We start from the raw sequence: 17,585 nt of genomic DNA, 5'->3' as shown, positions 1-17,585 counted from the left end.
TACATCCAGATACTGATTGATCCTTGCATATAAGCTATTGAAATGCTTCCTGGTTGTACTTTGCAGATTAAAAAAATCTTACATAGAGATGACTCTACTAAAAGTCCATGCTGTACTGGGACTTTTGTATACTCTTATACATATACATATATCTAAACATAAAAGCACTATAACTGTGTGCAGATATTGACACATCTATACAGTACGAAATACTACAGTGGTAGTCGGGAGTTGAGGATTCATGTCTTTTTTGAACTAGATTATTAGTGGGGGCTCTGAGGAGTCATCAGGCGACAGAGTGGAAACTTAAAGGAACAAGTTCTCCCTATTTGATGACCAAGATGTACTGAGCACCTACCTACTATATGCACAGTGGCACTCGATATGCAAAGGTGCTTAGGATGAACAGAGCGGGTGAGAAATCCTCAGATAAGGTGTCCCTTATCTGAGAAATCCCAGCGGTTGCAGGGAGAAGTACGTCATCACATGGGTAGGTGCTCACTGGCTACAGAGCTCTAAGGGGGCCTACAGGAATCAAGAGGAAGCAGCAGAATGGCTGGCAGGTGAGGGTGGCTGTAGAAGCCTGGATGCTGAAATAGGTCAGGTCAGGTCATTACAGAAGAAATGTGTTTTTGCAACTCTGTGGTGGGGTTTTTAGCTTTAAAATGTGTGTCTGGGGGAGGGGCAAGATGGCGTAAGAGCAGGGTCCCCAAATCACCTGTCCCCACCAAATTACCTAGAAAACCTTCAAATTATCCTGAAAATCTATGAATTCGGCCTGAGATTTAAAGAGAGAACACCTGGAATGCTACAGTGAGAAGAGTTCGCGCTTCTATCAAGGTAGGAAGACGGGGAAAAAAGAAATAAAGAAACAAAGGCCTCCAAGGGGGAGGGGCCCGCGAGGAGCCGGGCTGAGGCCGGGGCGAGGGTCCCCAGGACAGGAGAGCCCCGTCCCGGAGACGCAGGAGCTGCACCGACCTTCCCGGGCGGAAAGGGGCTCGCAGGGAGGTGGAGCAGGACCCAGGAGGGCGGGGATGCCCTCGGGCTCCCCGGGACAGTAACAGCAACTGCGCGCCCAGGAGAGTGCGCCGAGCTCCCTAAGGGCTGCAGCGCGCACGGTGGGACCCGGCGGGACCCGGAGCAGCCAGGAGGGGCTCGGGCAGCGGCTCCGCGGAGGGGGCTGCGCGGCCCGGGAGCGCGAATCCAACAGCGCAGGCTCCGGAGCACAGGGCGCCGGGACACAGCCCAGGATCCGGCCTCCCCCCGGACAGGCAGAGGCCGGGAGGGCCCAGGACAGCGAGGACGCTCCTGCCCCAGCTGAGCAGATCAGCGGCCCCGCCCCGGAGCCTCCAGGCCCTGCAGACCGAGAGCTCCGGAGTTACTGCGGGGGCTGACTCCAGGGCTCCAGAGCTGGCCCCGCCACTAGGGCTGTTCCTCCTGCGGCCTCACGGGGTAAACAACCCCCACTGAGCCCTGCACCAGGCAGGGGCACAGCAGCTCCCCCAAGTGCTAACACCTGAAAATCAGCACAGCAGGCCCCTCCCCCAGAAGACCAGCTAGACGGACAACTTCCAGGAGAAGCCAAGGGACTTAAAGTACACAGAATCAGAAGATACTCCCCGGTGGGTTTTTTTTTTTGTTTGTTTTGTTTTGCTTTTTGATTTGTTTGCTTCTCCCACCCTTTTTTCCCCTTTCTTTCTTTTTCTTTCTCTTTTTCTTCTTTTTTTTCTTCCTTTTTTTTCTCTTTCTCTTTTCTTTCCTTCTTTCTCTCCTCTCTTTTTCTCCTTTTCCCAATACAACTTGCTTTTTGGCCACTCTGCACTGAGCAAAATGACTAGAAGGAAAACCTCACCTCAAAAGAAAGAATCAGAAACAGTCCTCTCTCCCACAGAGCTACAGAATCTGGATTACAATTCAATGTCAGAAAGCCAATTCAGAAGCACTATTATACAGCTACTGGTGGCTCTAGAAAAAAGCATAAAGGACTCAAGAGACTTCATGACTGCAGAATTTAGAGCTAATCAGGCAGAAATTAAAAATCAATTGAATGAGATGCAATCCAAACTAGAAGTCCTAACGACGAGGGTTAACGAGGTGGAAGAACGAGTGAGTGACATAGAAGACAAGTTGATGGCAAAGAGGGAAACTGAGGAAAAAAGAGACAAACAATTAAAAGACCATGAAAATAGATTAAGGGAAATAAACGACAGCCTGAGGAAGAAAAACCTACGTTTAATTGGTGTTCCCGAGGGCGCTGAAAGGGACAGAGGGCCAGAATATGTATTTGAACAAATTCTAACTGAAAATTTTCCTAATCTGGGAAGGGAAACAGGCATTCAGATCCAGGAAATAGAGAGATCCCCCCCTAAAATCAATAAAAACCGTTCAACACCTCGACATTTAATAGTGAAGCTTGCAAATTCCAAAGATAAAGAGAAGATCCTTAAAGCAGCAAGAGACAAGAAATCCCTGACTTTTATGGGGAGGAGTATTAGGGTAACAGCAGACCTCTCCACAGAGACCTGGCAGGCCAGAAAAGTCTGGCAAGATATATTCAGGGTCCTAAATGAGAAGAACATGCAACCAAGAATACTTTATCCAGCAAGGCTCTCATTTAAAATGGAAGGAGAGAGAAGAGCTTCCAAGACAGGCAGGAACTGAAAGAATATGTGACCTCCAAACCAACTCTGCAAGAAATATTAAGGGGGACTCTTAAAAATTTTTTTTTTAATTTTTATTTATTTATGATAGTCACAGAGAGAGAGAGAGAGAGGCAGAGACACAGGCAGAGGGAGAAGCAGGCTCCATGCACCGGGAGCCTGACGTGGGATTCGATCCCGGGTCTCCAGGATCGCGCCCTGGGCCTAAGGCAGGCGCTAAACCACTGCGCCACCCAGGGATCCCAAGGGGGACTCTTAAAATTCCCCTTTAAGAAGAAGTTCAGTGGAACAATCCATAAAAACAAGGACTGAATAGATATCATGATGACACTAAACTCATATCTCTCAATAGTAACTCTGAACGTGAACGGGCTTAATGACCCCATCAAAAGGCGCAGGGTTTCAGACTGGATAAAAAAGCAGGACCCATCTATTTGCTGTCTACAAGAGACTCATTTTAGACAGAAGGACACCTACAGCCTGAAAATAAAAGGTTGGAGAACCATTTACCATTCGAATGGTCCTCAAAAGAAAGCAGGGGTAGCAATCCTTATATCAGATAAACTAAAATTTACCCCGAAGACTGTAGTGAGAGATGAAGAGGGACACTATCTCATACTTAAAGGATCTATCCAACAAGAGGACTTAACAATCCTCAATATATATGCCCCGAATGTGGGAGCTGCCAAATATATAAATCAATTAATAACCAAAGAAAAGAAATACTTAGATAACAATACACTTATACTTGGTGACTTCAATCTAGCTCTTTCTATACTCGATAGGTCTTTTAAGCACAACAACTCCAAAGAAACGAGAGCTTTAAATGATACACTGGACCAGATGGATTTCACAGATATCTACAGAACTTTACATCCAAACTCAACTGAATACACATTCTTCTCAAGTGCACACGGAACTTTCTCCAGAATAGACCACATACTGGGTCACAAATCGGGTCTGAACTGATACCAAAAGATTGGGATCGTCCCCTGCATATTCTCAGACCATAATGCCTTGAAATTAGAACTAAATCACAAGAAGTTTGGAAGGACCTCAAACACGTGGAGGTTAAGGACCATCCTGCTAAAAGATGAAAGGAAAAAAATAAAATAAAATAAAAGATGAAAGGGTCAACCAGGAAATTAAGGAAGAATTAAAAAGATTCATGGAAACTAATGAGAATGAAGATACAACCGTTCAAAATCTTTGGGATGCAGCAAAAGCAGTCCTAAGGGGGAAATACATCGCAATACAAGCATCCATTCAAAAACTGGAAAGAACTCAAATACAAAAGCTAACCTTACACATAAAGGAGCTAGAGAAAAAACAGCAAATAGATCCTACACCCAGGAGAAGAAGAGAGTTAATAAAGATTCGAGCAGAACTTAACGAAATCGAGACCAGAAGAACTGTGGAACAGATCAACAGAACCAGGAGTTGGTTCTTTGAAAGAATTAATAAGATAGATAAACCATTAGCCAGCCTTATTAAAAAGAAGAGAGAGAAGACTCAAATTAATAAAATCATAAATGAGAAAGGAGAGATCACTACCAACACCGAGGAAATACAAACGATTTTAAAAACATATTATGAACAGCTATACGCCAATAAATTAGGCAATCTAGAAGAAATGGACGCATTCCTGGAAAGCCACAAACTACCAAAACTGGAACAGGAAGAAATAGAAAACCTGAACAGGCCAATAACCAGGAAGGAAATTGAAGCAGTCATCAAAAACCTCCTAAGACACAAGAGTCCAGGGCCAGATGACTTCCCAGGGGAATTCTATCAAACCTTTAAAGAAGAAACCATACCTATTCTCCTAAAGCTGTTTGGAAAGATAGAAAGAGATGGAGTACTTCCAAATTCGTTCTATGAGGCCAGCATCATCTTAATTCCAAAACCAGACAAAGACCCCACCAAAAAGGAGAATTACAGACCAATATCCCTGATGAACATGGATGCAAAAATTCTCAACAAGATACTGGCCAATAGGATCCAACAATACATTAAGAAAATTATTCACCATGACCAAGTAGGATTTATCCCTGGGACACAAGGCTGGTTCAACACCCGTAAAACAATCAATGTGATTCATCATATCAGCAAGAGAAAAACCAAGAACCATATGATCCTCTCATTACATGCAGAGAAAGCATTTGACAAAATACAGCATCCATTTCTGATCAAAACTCTTCAGAGTGTAGGGATAGAGGGAACATTCCTCAACATCTTAAAAGCCATCTACGAAAAGCCCACAGCAAATATCATTCTCCATGGGGAAGCACTGGGAGCCTTTCCCCTAAGATCAGGAACAAGACAGGGATGTCCACTCTCACCACTGCTATTCAACATAGTACTGGAAGTCCTAGCCTCAGCAATCAGACAACAAAAAGACATTAAAGGCATTCAAATTGGCAAAGAAGAAGTCAAACTCTCCCTCTTCGCCAATGACATGATACTCTACATAGAAAACCCAAAAGTCTCCACCCCAAGATTGCTAGAACTCATACAGCAATTCGGTAGCGTGGCAGGATACAAAATCAATGCCCAGAAATCAGTGGCATTTCTATACACTAACAATGAGACTGAAAAAAGAAATTAAGGAGTCAATCCCATTTACAATTGCACCCAAATCATAAGATACCTAGGAATAAACCTAACCAAAGATGTAAAGGATCTATACCCTCAAAACTATAGAACACTTCTGAAAGAAATTGAGGAAGACACAAAGAGATGGAAAAATATTCCATGCTCATGGATTGGCAGAATTAATATTGTGAAAATGTCAATGTTACGCAGGGCAATATACACGTTTAATGCAATCCCTATCAAAATACCATGGACTTTCTTCAGAGAGTTAGAACAAATTATTTTAAGATTTATGTGGAATCAGAAAAGACCCCGAATAGCCAGGGGAATTTTAAAAAAGAAAACCGTATCTGGGGGCATCACAATGCCAGATTTCAGGTTGTACTACAAAGCTGTGGTCATCAAGACAGTGTGGTAGTGGCACAAAAACAGACACATAGATCAATGGAACAGAATAGAGAACCCAGAAGTGGACCCTGAACTTTATGGTCAACTAATATTCGATAAAGGAGGAAAGACTATCCATTGGAAGAAAGACAGCCTCTTCGATAAATGGTGCTGGGAAAATTGGACATCCACATGCAGAAGAATGAAACTAGACCACTCCCTTGCACCATACACAAAGATAAACTCAAAATGGATGAAAGATCTAAATGTGAGACAAGTTTCCATCAAAATCCTAGAGGAGAACACAGGCAACACCCTTTTTGAACTCAGCCACAGTAACTTCTTGCAAGATACATCCACGAAGGCAAAAAAAAAAAACAAAAGCAAAAATGAACAATTGGGACTTCATCAAGATAAGAAGCTTTTGCACAGCAAAGGATACAGTCAACAAAACTAAAAGACAACCTACAGAATGGGAGAAGATATTTGCAAATGACGTATCAGATTAAGGGCTAGTTTCCAAGATCTATAAAGAACTTATTAAACTCAACACCAAAGAAACAAACAATCCAATCATGAAATGCGCAAAAGACATGAACAGAAATCTCACAGAGGAAGACATAGACATGGCCAACACGCACATGAGAAAATGCTCTGCATCAATTGCCATCAGGGAAATACAAATCAAAACCACAATGAGATACCACCTCACACCAGTGAGAATGGGGAAAATTAACAAGGCAGGAAACCACAAATGTTGGAGAGGATGTGGAGAAAAGGGAACCCTCTTGCACTGTTGGTGGGAATGTGAACTGGTGCAGCCACTCTGGAAAACTGTGTGGAGGTTCCTCAAAGAGTTAAAAATAGACCTGCCCTACGACCCAGCAATAGCACTGTTGGGGATTTACCCCAAAGATACAGATGCAATGAAACGCCGGGACACCTGCACCCCGATGTTTCTAGCAGCAATGGCCACAATAGCCAAACTGTGGAAGGAGCCTCGGTGTCCATCGAAAGATGAATGGATAAAGAAGATGTGGTTTATGTATACAATGGAATATTACTCAGCCATTAGAAATGACAAATACCCGCCATTTGCTTCGACATGGATGGAACTGGAGGGTATTATGCTGAGTGAAGTAAGTCAATCGGAGAAGGACAAACATTATATGTTCTCATTCATTTTGGGAATATAAATAATAGTGAAAGGGAATAGAAGGGAAGGGAGAAGAAATGTGTGGGAAGTATCAGAAAGGGAGACAGAACGTAAAGACTCCTAACTCTGGGAAACGAACTAGGGTTGGTAGAAGGGGAGGAGGGCGGGGGGTGGGAGTGAATGGGTGACGGGCACTGGGGGTTATTCTGTATGTTGGTAAATTGAACACCAATAAAAAATAAATTAAAAAAAAATGTGTGTCTTGAATCTAGTTCTGACGTCAGTAATACTACTCGTTATGGAGGACGAGAACACTATGCTAAGGGAGTCTCTGGTCACCACACAAACCAGCACTGCCTACAGCCCAGGCCAGAACTCTAAGACGAGCCCAGCTGGTAAGAGTCTTATTTTTATTAACTTTTATTTTCAATCTTCTTAAAGCAGGCTTCATGCTGGGCATGGAGCCCAATGTGGGGCTTGAACCTAAGATCCTAAGGTCAAGACCTGAGCTGAGATCAAGAGTTGGATGCTTAACTGATTGAACCACCCTGGAGCCCCTGGTAAGAATGTTTTAAAACTAGAATGGTCTTCATCTCTCCCATGGTTGCCATAAACCTTTTTTTTTGGAGGGGTTTAAGACCTGAAAGTGAAATAGCCATTGCAAGAAAAAATAAAAATCTCTCCCTACATTTCCAAACTTCACAGAAAATATATACATATTCTAGGGAGCAACACTTCAGAGCAATTAATAGACTTTTTAATTGTAGGAAGTTATCAGTGTGTATGGCTTCTCTTAATGACATGTGAACAGAACAACCCTGTGTAATTACCAACTTACATTAATGCAGTTCTCCTGGGGTGCCACAAAAAACCTGCACGATCATCAACAGGGGGGGACTGGAGGACAGAAGGGTAGGAACACAGCCCAGCCAGAAATACGCAATGGAACTTAATCACTGTAATTTAGATTTTGTCACTGAGACCCAGGTACGAGCTCTTTTATGCACTGTCAAGAGATCTCCACATTAATTGCTATTCCTGTCTTCTGAGGACACAAACACTCTAATTTGCAGTGATTTTAGTTTCTCCAGCACTGTGCATTTGGTGGCTAAGTCCTTCTTCCTCCAGAGAAGGAAGTCTGCTAAAGCTCTGATTATCCAGCTCACTCTGCCAAGATCAACAGACTGAAGTCACAAAGCATCCTCGCTTACCAGAGTCTAGAAATGAATGTGACTCAACCTATCAGTGGGGGGGAATGCTTTGCCACCCTCCCTGAAAGGCCACATTCTTCTCTTCTCCAGTAAGTTTGACTTTCAACAGAAGAGTTATTCCCAAATGATGATTTAAATGATTTCTGCATGGTCAGTTTGAAGCAGAAAATTTAGATAATCCTTTGAGGCCTGCAAGCAACTCCAGTCAGCACATTCAGAGGATGTAAGCCCAGGTGCCTCCTTTTCAGTGGGGAGAACTCTGTGGATCCCCTGGGGTTTGTTAGGTGGCACAGCTGACATCTTGTGCTTTGGGTTCAGAGGTCCAACCCTTTTCAACCTTACTTCATGAGGATGCTATTCTAGGTAAGACTTCCATAACTTTCTTCTGCCATCAAATTAGACCAGAGCACGATATCCCCAAATGGAGTATAATTCTTAAAAAGATAGCCTCCTTTCAAAATAAAGAACTGAATACCAACAAGACAGGAGTTGAGCTAAACCTAGAAACGACACAGAAACCATTCAGAACTGAAAAACAGTCTGAGTCAGGGCACAGGATTCGCTGATGAGATGGTGGGGCATGTCCTCAACAGCGAGTCATTGTCATGATTCTGTCACAGGACTCTAGGTCCACGGTACATCATTATGGTATTTCACTCAGCTTTCTGTTCTACTTTCCCAAAAACTTCCTTCACCTATCTGAAGCAAACATTTTCTTAATTGTGGAAAGGGAACTGGATGCCAGGTACTCGAGAATACCAAGACAATTTTCCCATTGCCTTTTTGCTTACGCTGGGGGTGGGGGTAGGGGGGTCATGTGGTTTTTAGATGGATAATGTGGTAGTGTAAACAGAAATAAAACTTGTGAAGTGCTTCAAACGCCAGCTTGGCATTTTCAGACGGGAAGCTCAAGAATCTCATCAGTAACAGTACAGACACAATGAGAGGACTGAATATTTAACTGATCATGTTAAACAAATCCAAATTAAACAGAGTACATCCTCTGTTATTAAGATGATCTGGGGTTTACTGACAGATTATGTGCCTAGATTCCCAGCAGAAAAGTAAAACTAAATTTAGTTTCTCTGCTACTTTTCTTTAGGGCATGATAATAAAGGAGGCCCAGCAGACAGCAAGGTTAGGTGCTGTCATGAAAAATAACCAATGACTGACAACAATAAAAGGTAAAAGGTGAAACCACCACAGACATCAATAGGCTCAAAAAGATAGTGGTGGAGTATTTTTTCCTTAAAAAGGAAGAATCCTGTCATATTTTGGATTTGGAGCTCAAATCTAAAAGATAAAATGAAGAATGCTATTTATTTTGCCTATCAGAAGATCTCCAAGGCTATAGGAGAATGTGTGCTTTCCTATTTGGAAAGGTAGATGGGATATCTAATTTTAGCTGCACTCTTAGACTGGATACCCCCCACCCCACCCTCAACTCAACACACACTGTCAGGAGGCAATTCGTGAGGAGGAATTACCATGCAAGCATTGGTTAAGTGATGTTCTCTGACAGAGAGGCAGTGTGAAGGATGTGTTTAGCATCATAAATAATGATGCATTAGTCTTAGAAAAGACCCCTTTCTTTTAAAAATATGCTCAAGATTTTCTTTCAGTGTCTTAAGACTGTTTCATTCTCTATCACTACCTGAAAGCCAGAATCCTAAAATTCTCTGATTCTGGTACAAAGAAAGTTTTTATAGACCAAATCCATAAACCTTCCTCAGTTGAAAATAATGCATTAGGATTACAGGGAAAAAAGTACTTTGGTGACAAATACCAGGCGTATGTGAAAATAACAGTCAGTGCATGGAAAACCCCTTCTTCGTACGTGTTGAGCGAAGGGAAGTGGGATGAAGCTGAGGCTGGGAACCCGGGCCAGGGCTGGGCTGGGCATGGCCTAGGCAGGAGAGGGCACCTACCTCGTGTGGGAAGCAGCATCATTTATGCTGAAAGTGCTGTTCTCCCTTGTCAGGGGGCTTGAGCCGGCCTGGCTCTTGCTGTGGATATCCAAGCTCAGGGAGGACTCGGTCTTCCGGTCCAGGCCGAGGCCCTCTGTCTCTAAAGTCCGATCAGTCACGGAGATCACTTCGCTGGAACTGTGCCATAGGGGTGCCACTTTCTCCTTGCCTGGTCCTGAGCGAGGGGAAGACGTGGCAGCCCCCAGGGAGGCTGTGCTGCCGTGGCTGGGGCCGTAGGAGGTGGTGTCGATGCCACTGTCGGCAGATGTGCCTTGCAGATAGTTGTAGCTGTTGAGCTCAGATTCGGTGCGGTCCCCGTCGTACCACTTCTCATCACTGTGGGCACTCGATGCATTGCTGGAGAGGGTATTGCTGCTGGAGTGGCTCGAGTAGTGGCTATCGGACTGCAAGGGAAGCAAGACTGACCTAAGTGTACGTTTTGCTTCTTGAACACTAGGAAGAAATACTGGGACAAAGACCCCATGGCATGTTTCTGGCTATGGGGTTCTCACAGCACAAAAATTCCAATGATAGAAACCAGATAGGAGATGCCTGGAAAAGCCTATTCAGAATGTTCACGGCAAAGAATGCTAGAAATAGGTTTTTTTTAGAATCAATTTTTCATTCACTTGGCTAAAATAGCAATAGTATTGAGATCACCTTAATCGGAGAGTATGTTGGATTCCAAAAGTCCTCCACTCAGAATAAATATAAGGAAGAATATAAGATTTATTCCCAAAGAGATCTCCTTTTCCTTCCCCAATTGGCAGCTATTTAGAAAACAGCTTTCTAAGGAGTCCTTCAAAGTAAAATTTATGCAGAGGTGCCAAATCAATACAATTGGGCAGGGGAGGGGGAGAATTATGGTGCTAGGACAACAGGGTATCTGCATGCAAAAGGGAGGATGGAAGTTAAATCCTTGCCACACAGAAAAATACACTAAAAAAGATCAACGGCCTAAATGTATGAGGCTAAAACTCTAAGACTCTTAGAAGAAAACCTACGTGTCCATCTTCATGACCTATTTATGGAATGGTTTCTTGGATAGGACACCAAAAGCACAAAAGATAAAAGAAAAAAATAACCTGGATTTCATTAAAACTAAAAACTTCTGTGCTTCAAGGAACCCAATTAAAAAATGGGCAAAGGATTTGAATAGACATTTCTTCAAAGATGTATCAAAAGGCCAACAAACACATAAAAAGATACTCAAAATCTTGAGTCCCTAGAGAAGTACAAAACACCACCACAATGAAGTAACACTTCACACACTAGGATGGTTCTAACCAAAAAGACAGACAGTAATAATGGTCAGCATTGTTGGTAGGAATGTAAAATGGGACAACTGCTATGGGAAAATGATTACAATTCCATTCTTAGTATCTATTCAAGAGAGATAAAAATATGTTCATAAAAAGCCTTCTAAATGATTATTTCCAGCAGCATTATTCATAATAGCCCAAAACAGAGGAACAACCCAAATGTCCATCATCCAATGAGTGGATTTTAAAAAATGTGGTATATCTATTCAATGGGATATTAGTCATAGAAAGAAGTACTAATACATGCTATGACACAGATGAGCCTTAAAAATGCTTTGCTAAGCGAAAGAAGCCAGACACAAAATGCCACATGTTGTATGATTGTCCAGAATAGGCAAGTCCACAGAGATGGAAGGTGGATGACTGGTGGTCAAGCGCTTGGAGTGGAATTTTGGGAAGAGCCAGCATGGCTCAGGATTCAGGATTTCTTTTTGGGGTGATGAAAGCGTTCTGCAGTCAGATCATGGTGGTGGTTGCACAACTCTGTGGATATACTAAGACCCACTAAACTGTATACTTTAAATGGGTGGATATTATGGTATGTGAATTATTTCAATTAAAATGTGTATAGAACCCTTTCTACACAGTGGCTTAGTTGTTTAGAACATTCTATAGTTTACACCAAAGAAATGATATTTCAAAAGGTATCTGAATAAAATAATATTTTAAATTAGATGGGAGACAGGACGCCTGGATAGCTGGTGGAGACAGAGTGAAAGGAAGAGAGGAGCTACAAGTGTGTGTGTCCGTTGCTTGAGGAAGGGACATGCTCTTCCCAGGGGAAGGGAAGCAGCAGGAGAGGACACAAACATTACACCTCAAAGTTGAAGATGTCTTCTTAAACAAGAACCAATTAACCCGTGACTTTACTGGTGCCGCTCTAGTTTTTTGCAACACCACCATTTATGTTAGAAGGCCTTCATTTATTTTTAATGTTTGCAGGACAGAACTTCTTCACCTCTGGATCCGTGCTGTGGGCTTTGGTGGCCCCTTGGCACGTGTGGCTGCTGAGCACTTTTAACGTGGCTAGTCCGAACTGAGATATGCTGAGAGTGTGAAATACATAACAGATTTCTATAGACACAACATGAACCACATTTGTAATCCTAAACATTATAGTAGCCAGACTTTAAGAAGTTAAAAAGAAACAGGTGAAATTAATTTTAAGAATGTATTTAATCTAACCCAATCTATTCAAAATATTATTTTATCATGTCATCAGTAAATGATGTTCCTTCAGTGTTAATGAAGGAAGGGAAATTGACAGATTGGGCAATTTATCACTTACAAGTAGAACTATGATAACATCACGTTCCTTCAGTAAATCTCTCACCACATAGCCTAGTGCAAGGTGCCTTCCCAGGCATGGGCGTGCGCTCTGTTTCCTTAGCTTCATATTCATTTTACTAGAGCAAAAGCTCTTATTCTTAATTCTACCCATAAGTGATAAGGAATTATGTATAGGTATGGTAAAACAAAAATGTGTGTAGCTACACAAGAGAAGCAGGAAGGGCAGTTGTCAGGAAGCTGTCTGTCCCCTTGACTGATGCTCCAACCATATCTCATGCTTGCAACTGTATAAGCAAATAAAATCCATTTTTAGCACATTTCTGTTCCCAACATTTTAGGACTGCTTGTGTCTGCATCACATGGCCTTCCATCCAGATCTGTGAGGGTGGCAGGTGCATACCAAAGAGGAATTTGAGTTTATTTTCAAGCAGCCTTAGGGCCACTGGCAGTAGAAATTCCAGGGTCATGGCAAATGCTCCACTTTCTGCCAGGATGACTTCTTTGACCATGTGGAAGAAACAGCAAAGCACACCTCTGCCATTTTCACTTTGCACATCGCTACACTGCTAGAAATCTTGTCATTTTTATTATTTTACAGTTAACTTACATGCCCTTGTTTGTTTGGAGACAAATGGACCACCGGATCCTGCCGCATTAACCTCCCACTGGGGCTCTCTCGGAACGCAGGCAGTACCTTTGATACTGCTGGGAGATGGCACGTTGGCTCTGGAATACAGCACAGGACATTATGGTGCAGGCACTAAACGGGTACAAGCACATGTTGACAAATGAAGACGGCTTGCCATTGCATCTCTCAGGTCACTGACCAGCAAACTCTGAATTTCAGCGATAAGCTTGTTGAGAGTTTACACAATAGACAGCATGTCAGAAACTAAGTGGCTGATGGGTAAAGCTTGCAGCTGGTGACAGTGTGTCACATCATACACATTAGCATAGCCAAGTACCACCAAACCAAAGGCCATGAACAACGCGGCAAAGTTAGGAATCAACTTTTGGTTTTGGGGGCAAGTTGAGAATATATGGATTATATTTATGAAAGTCATTCATTGCCAAGTATGGCTAACCTAGCTTGGTCTACATTACCTAGACAGGCACGGATGCAATCACGTGTTACTTACCAGGACACTTTGGAAATATTTTACCTGTATATTCATGCTGCTCGAGGACAAAAGAATTGAAATCCTGAGGTCCTCTATAACTGTAAGCTAAGCACAACAGAAAAGACACACAGCAACTAGTTTACTTAAGACAATTGCTTCCTTTTGGACTCCAAGCTGGCGTTCAAGATGGGGTTCCAAAGGTAAAAGGTAAGCGATATAGGCTTCTTTAACACACCGATAGCTAACAGCAACAGTTCTGCACTTCTGCAACACCATTCCTAAACGTAAAGGACGGGGCGACATCCTCTTTTACTCTCTCAACCATCTCCAACAGCAGAGGCAGAAAAATGAAATCCGCTGAGATGGGTGAGCCAATTAAGCTCAACTCATTTCCACCAGGGCACCAGTCTGTCACACACGGATGTACAAAGACAGGTGGGTCTGGCTAACAAATAAAAGTCTCCTCAGCATTTTCACTCAGTGACCCGAAAGTCATTAGAGAATCGTTCTTACAAATTGAATGTATAAAGGATTGGCCCTTGATACATTCTGTATACAGTGTGCCAAGTAACGAGAACAGAACAATTATTTTTCTTGATTTCTCCCTAGCATGGCTTATACCAACCAAGCCCCAAATTCTGGCTGATGTGCCAGTTAGAGAAAGCTTGGTCATTTCTCTAGAATGGTGGAATAAAAAAAGTTAGGAAAAAATATTTTAACATTTTATTTGAAGCCTTCGATTTTGGATAGAGAAAGGCCACCAGTTGGTAAAAAGGCTTCTCTGGCAGGTTCTGGGATATCTTACTTCAAAGAAAAAAAAAAAAAAAAAGGTGTATCTTACTAAAAGGATGAACAAACATGTTAAAAAGAATCATTGATATTAATTTCAGAGTCTCATCTATTAATCTATTAAGGGTGGGACACCACCAAATGAGAGTAGGTGCAAAGTAAAAAAGACTGGAGGGAGGTTTACGTGAAAGAATGAATATGGGTCTAGGACAAAGCTCATAATTACCCTTTCCAGTCCCAAGATACCTTAGTGACTTCACATGAGTGGGAAGTGTGGCACCAAGCACTGTACAAAGGGCTTGCTGGCAGCTCTGTTCGGAGCCCGCACTACGAGCCAAAAAAAGCTGCTAAAGTCATGTTGAAGAAGGGATCCTTTTCATATGTGTCGTTACCATCTCAACAGTATCAAAACATATGGGATTAAAAACATTCTGTCAAGAGCAGAACAGCAGATCGGAAAATGCTCAGGTTTTCTATGTTGGGGGTGGGTGCTGTGACAGTGGGGAATGACAGATGGCTTCAGTAACAAGGCACATCTCACTGAAGTTACTGGAACAAAGCAAATCTTCAGAACCTGAGAATTACATTTCTCCTCCTCATTTCCTGTCTTAGCTAAACACGTCTCTACTCCTTTCTACGTTTGCGGTTATTAGTACGTTTACAAGGGAAAAGTCATTAAAACAGAGCAAAATAATGTAGTTGCAAAAAAGATAAAAGAGATAGGTCTTTGCCTTAAAATTTTACCTTTTTCAGCCCTGAAATTTATTTCTTTTTACCTGTGCGGTGGAAATGCTACTAGAGATAGGATAAAGGTTCCCCACCCGACAGTCCAGATTCAAGTTCCTGATGTGTCAACTCTGTTGACACTAAATCCTTGATGCTACTGTTCTGAGACTTAGTCTTGTTTCATGGCAGAAGTTTATGGTATCAACTAGTGTTACAGTGTCACTGTAGAAGAAATGCATGTAGAGAGAGAAAGGGCTATGCAGAAATCCAAATGAGAGCTCACTAATGCAAGTCTTTCCCATCCAGCTGTTTTATACTACAAGACATGTCCTCAGCTGACAGCTTAATAGCAGAGCGGGGGGAGGGGGAGGGGGCGGTGGTGGTGGGGGAACAGCACAGGAGGGAGGAGAGAGATCCTAATCACACTACAGATGTGACTGAACAGCAACTGCATTTCTTTCCCACTTTGTACAGCTCTTTTTTGCTTTTTTTTTTTTTAACTTGACATTAAGAATACCAACAATTCTCTCAGGGTGCTTATAGTAGGCAACAACAAACAAACAAACAAGGGCCGAGGGGGATACCTAGGACACATGTGGTTTGGCAGTCTGGCATTTTAATCTCAGTGATCAAAATAATTCTTATGCCCTTTCTAGTTTCAAACTGGGGGGGAGGGGTGTCACCTAGATTTCCTTGACTTCTCTCTCAGGCTGGATTTGCTGCCCTTACTCATACATAATCAAACTGAGACTTAATTCTTATTCACATTAACCAAGACTGTATTCTATCACAGAAGGCTTTAATGACATCGTCAATAGGTGGCCAAAGTCACCTGGGTATAAAAGCAGCTTGCTTCTTGTAGGAATTAGTTACTTACCCAATTGGTCAGCAATGCTATCCTCACTTCTTTGCCAGCTGGGCGTGGATTTCCCGCTGCCACCAATATCTGACTGGGTGTTCTGTCGGTCGATGGAGGCTGGCGATCTGCGGCTTACTCCAAACCTACGACCATTCCCCCAAACAAAGGCAAAGAGGATATCAGGGACCTTACCCACAAGGGGAAGACAGTCCTGGGGACATCAAACTCAACTCTAATAACAGGAACTACTGGCATGCTCATGCCTGTGTTTGTGTCACGGTCAACACACCTCACTCTGCTCAAGAAAGGTAAGTATGCTCAGTACATACACTGTCAAAAGGGCAGGAGACATTAGCACGAGCTAACCTAAGAAAAAAAGAGTAAGAAAACCCAAATTTTCTAGCCCACATGTAGCCAAGCTCAGATTCTCATTGACAGGCAAAGGAAGGATTTCACCATCCTCATGTTCCATCTATATCTTCTGACTGGAACAGGTCAGGGGGTTTCTTTGAACTTGGTAACCTGCTAAATCACTAAGTCACTCATTTGTGGGGTCAGTATTTTCGGAGCATCTGCTCTAAGGTGTCATTTACATTACAGACTTCCAAACGTATAAATTTTAAACCGCCTTTGGGAAAGGCAATCTGGAAGTAGGTAAACTGGCATACATAAAGGCAAATGTCTACTTCTGGAAAGAACAGTTAGCTATTTCATGAGCCTGTTTTATTTTACCCTAGGTAGAATAATAATATATGCTTAATTAAAGCATATGCTTTGATTAGCAGTATCAGTAGGTAAATCCTGACTGAGCCCAGGAAAATGGGCCAGAGCATAGATTCAAAGACTCATGTGGACATTTATACATTTGTGTGTGTGGTTACTAATGAGCTTATGAGTAATCGATACAATAAAAGATCAACAGAGCCCAGGCTAACTGATGCTTATGACAGGTGTCTTATTTGCTAAAGCCTGAGAAATGCATGGGGAGAACAGTTAGTGATGTCCTGGAAAGAGCAGGAGACAAGGAGGAGGAGCCAAGTTCCAGCCCCTCCCTCTCTCAAAGACACTTGAGTTTTGTCTCCATTTCTTTATTTGTAAAATGGCAATTCCACCATATGGATCTGGGGAGACAAATCTTTACAAAAGCATTGCAAAGCAGAGAAGGCTGTAATGTTGACCTCCTGCTGTAACATCTCCCTCATTACTTCTGCACACTGACAATTGTTTACAAATTCAATCCAAGCCTCCTTGAACAAGTAACCTCCACTGTGATACATGAAAAACTTGATGTATGAAAATTTCACTGAAAGGTGCTCTTTAAAAAACAAGAAGGTGTTTCCTACAAAGGAACCAAAGGCAGATTTCAGTTCTGCCTTTCCTGTAAATTGATCCAAACATCTGGAAGAAAATGACTAAAACTGTCTGCATCTTTGTAGGTATTTATTACTTGATGCAATAATCCTTCTTTTCATTAACAATGACAACAAAAAAGGGTGGTGGGG

General features: G+C 42.4%; 1 protein-coding gene across 26 annotated transcripts in view; it reads right to left on the bottom strand.

Annotated features, from left to right (window-relative positions):
* Window positions 1–17,585, bottom strand: part of SIPA1L1 (signal induced proliferation associated 1 like 1) — a 377,379-nt gene that overhangs the window by 35,003 nt on the left and 324,791 nt on the right. For 24 of the 26 annotated variants that reach the window (XM_072839140.1, XM_072839145.1, XM_072839153.1 and 21 more), the window contains 4 exons: window positions 16,102–16,226; window positions 13,752–13,814; window positions 13,196–13,314; window positions 9,938–10,380 (listed from right to left, as the gene is read on the bottom strand). In XM_072839140.1, coding sequence (XP_072695241.1) covers window positions 9,938–10,380; window positions 13,196–13,314; window positions 13,752–13,814; window positions 16,102–16,226 — 750 coding nt within the window. The remainder of the gene's footprint in view (window positions 1–9,937; window positions 10,381–13,195; window positions 13,315–13,751; window positions 13,815–16,101; window positions 16,227–17,585) is intronic. The other 2 variants (XM_072839166.1, XM_072839165.1) reach the window with 1 other exon arrangement.

The sequence above is a fragment of the Canis lupus genome, chromosome 9 (assembly GCF_048164855.1).
Source record: "Canis lupus baileyi chromosome 9, mCanLup2.hap1, whole genome shotgun sequence".
NCBI classification, from domain to species: Eukaryota; Metazoa; Chordata; class Mammalia; order Carnivora; family Canidae; genus Canis; species Canis lupus.
This window is presented reverse-complemented; position numbering and strand designations above follow the sequence as displayed.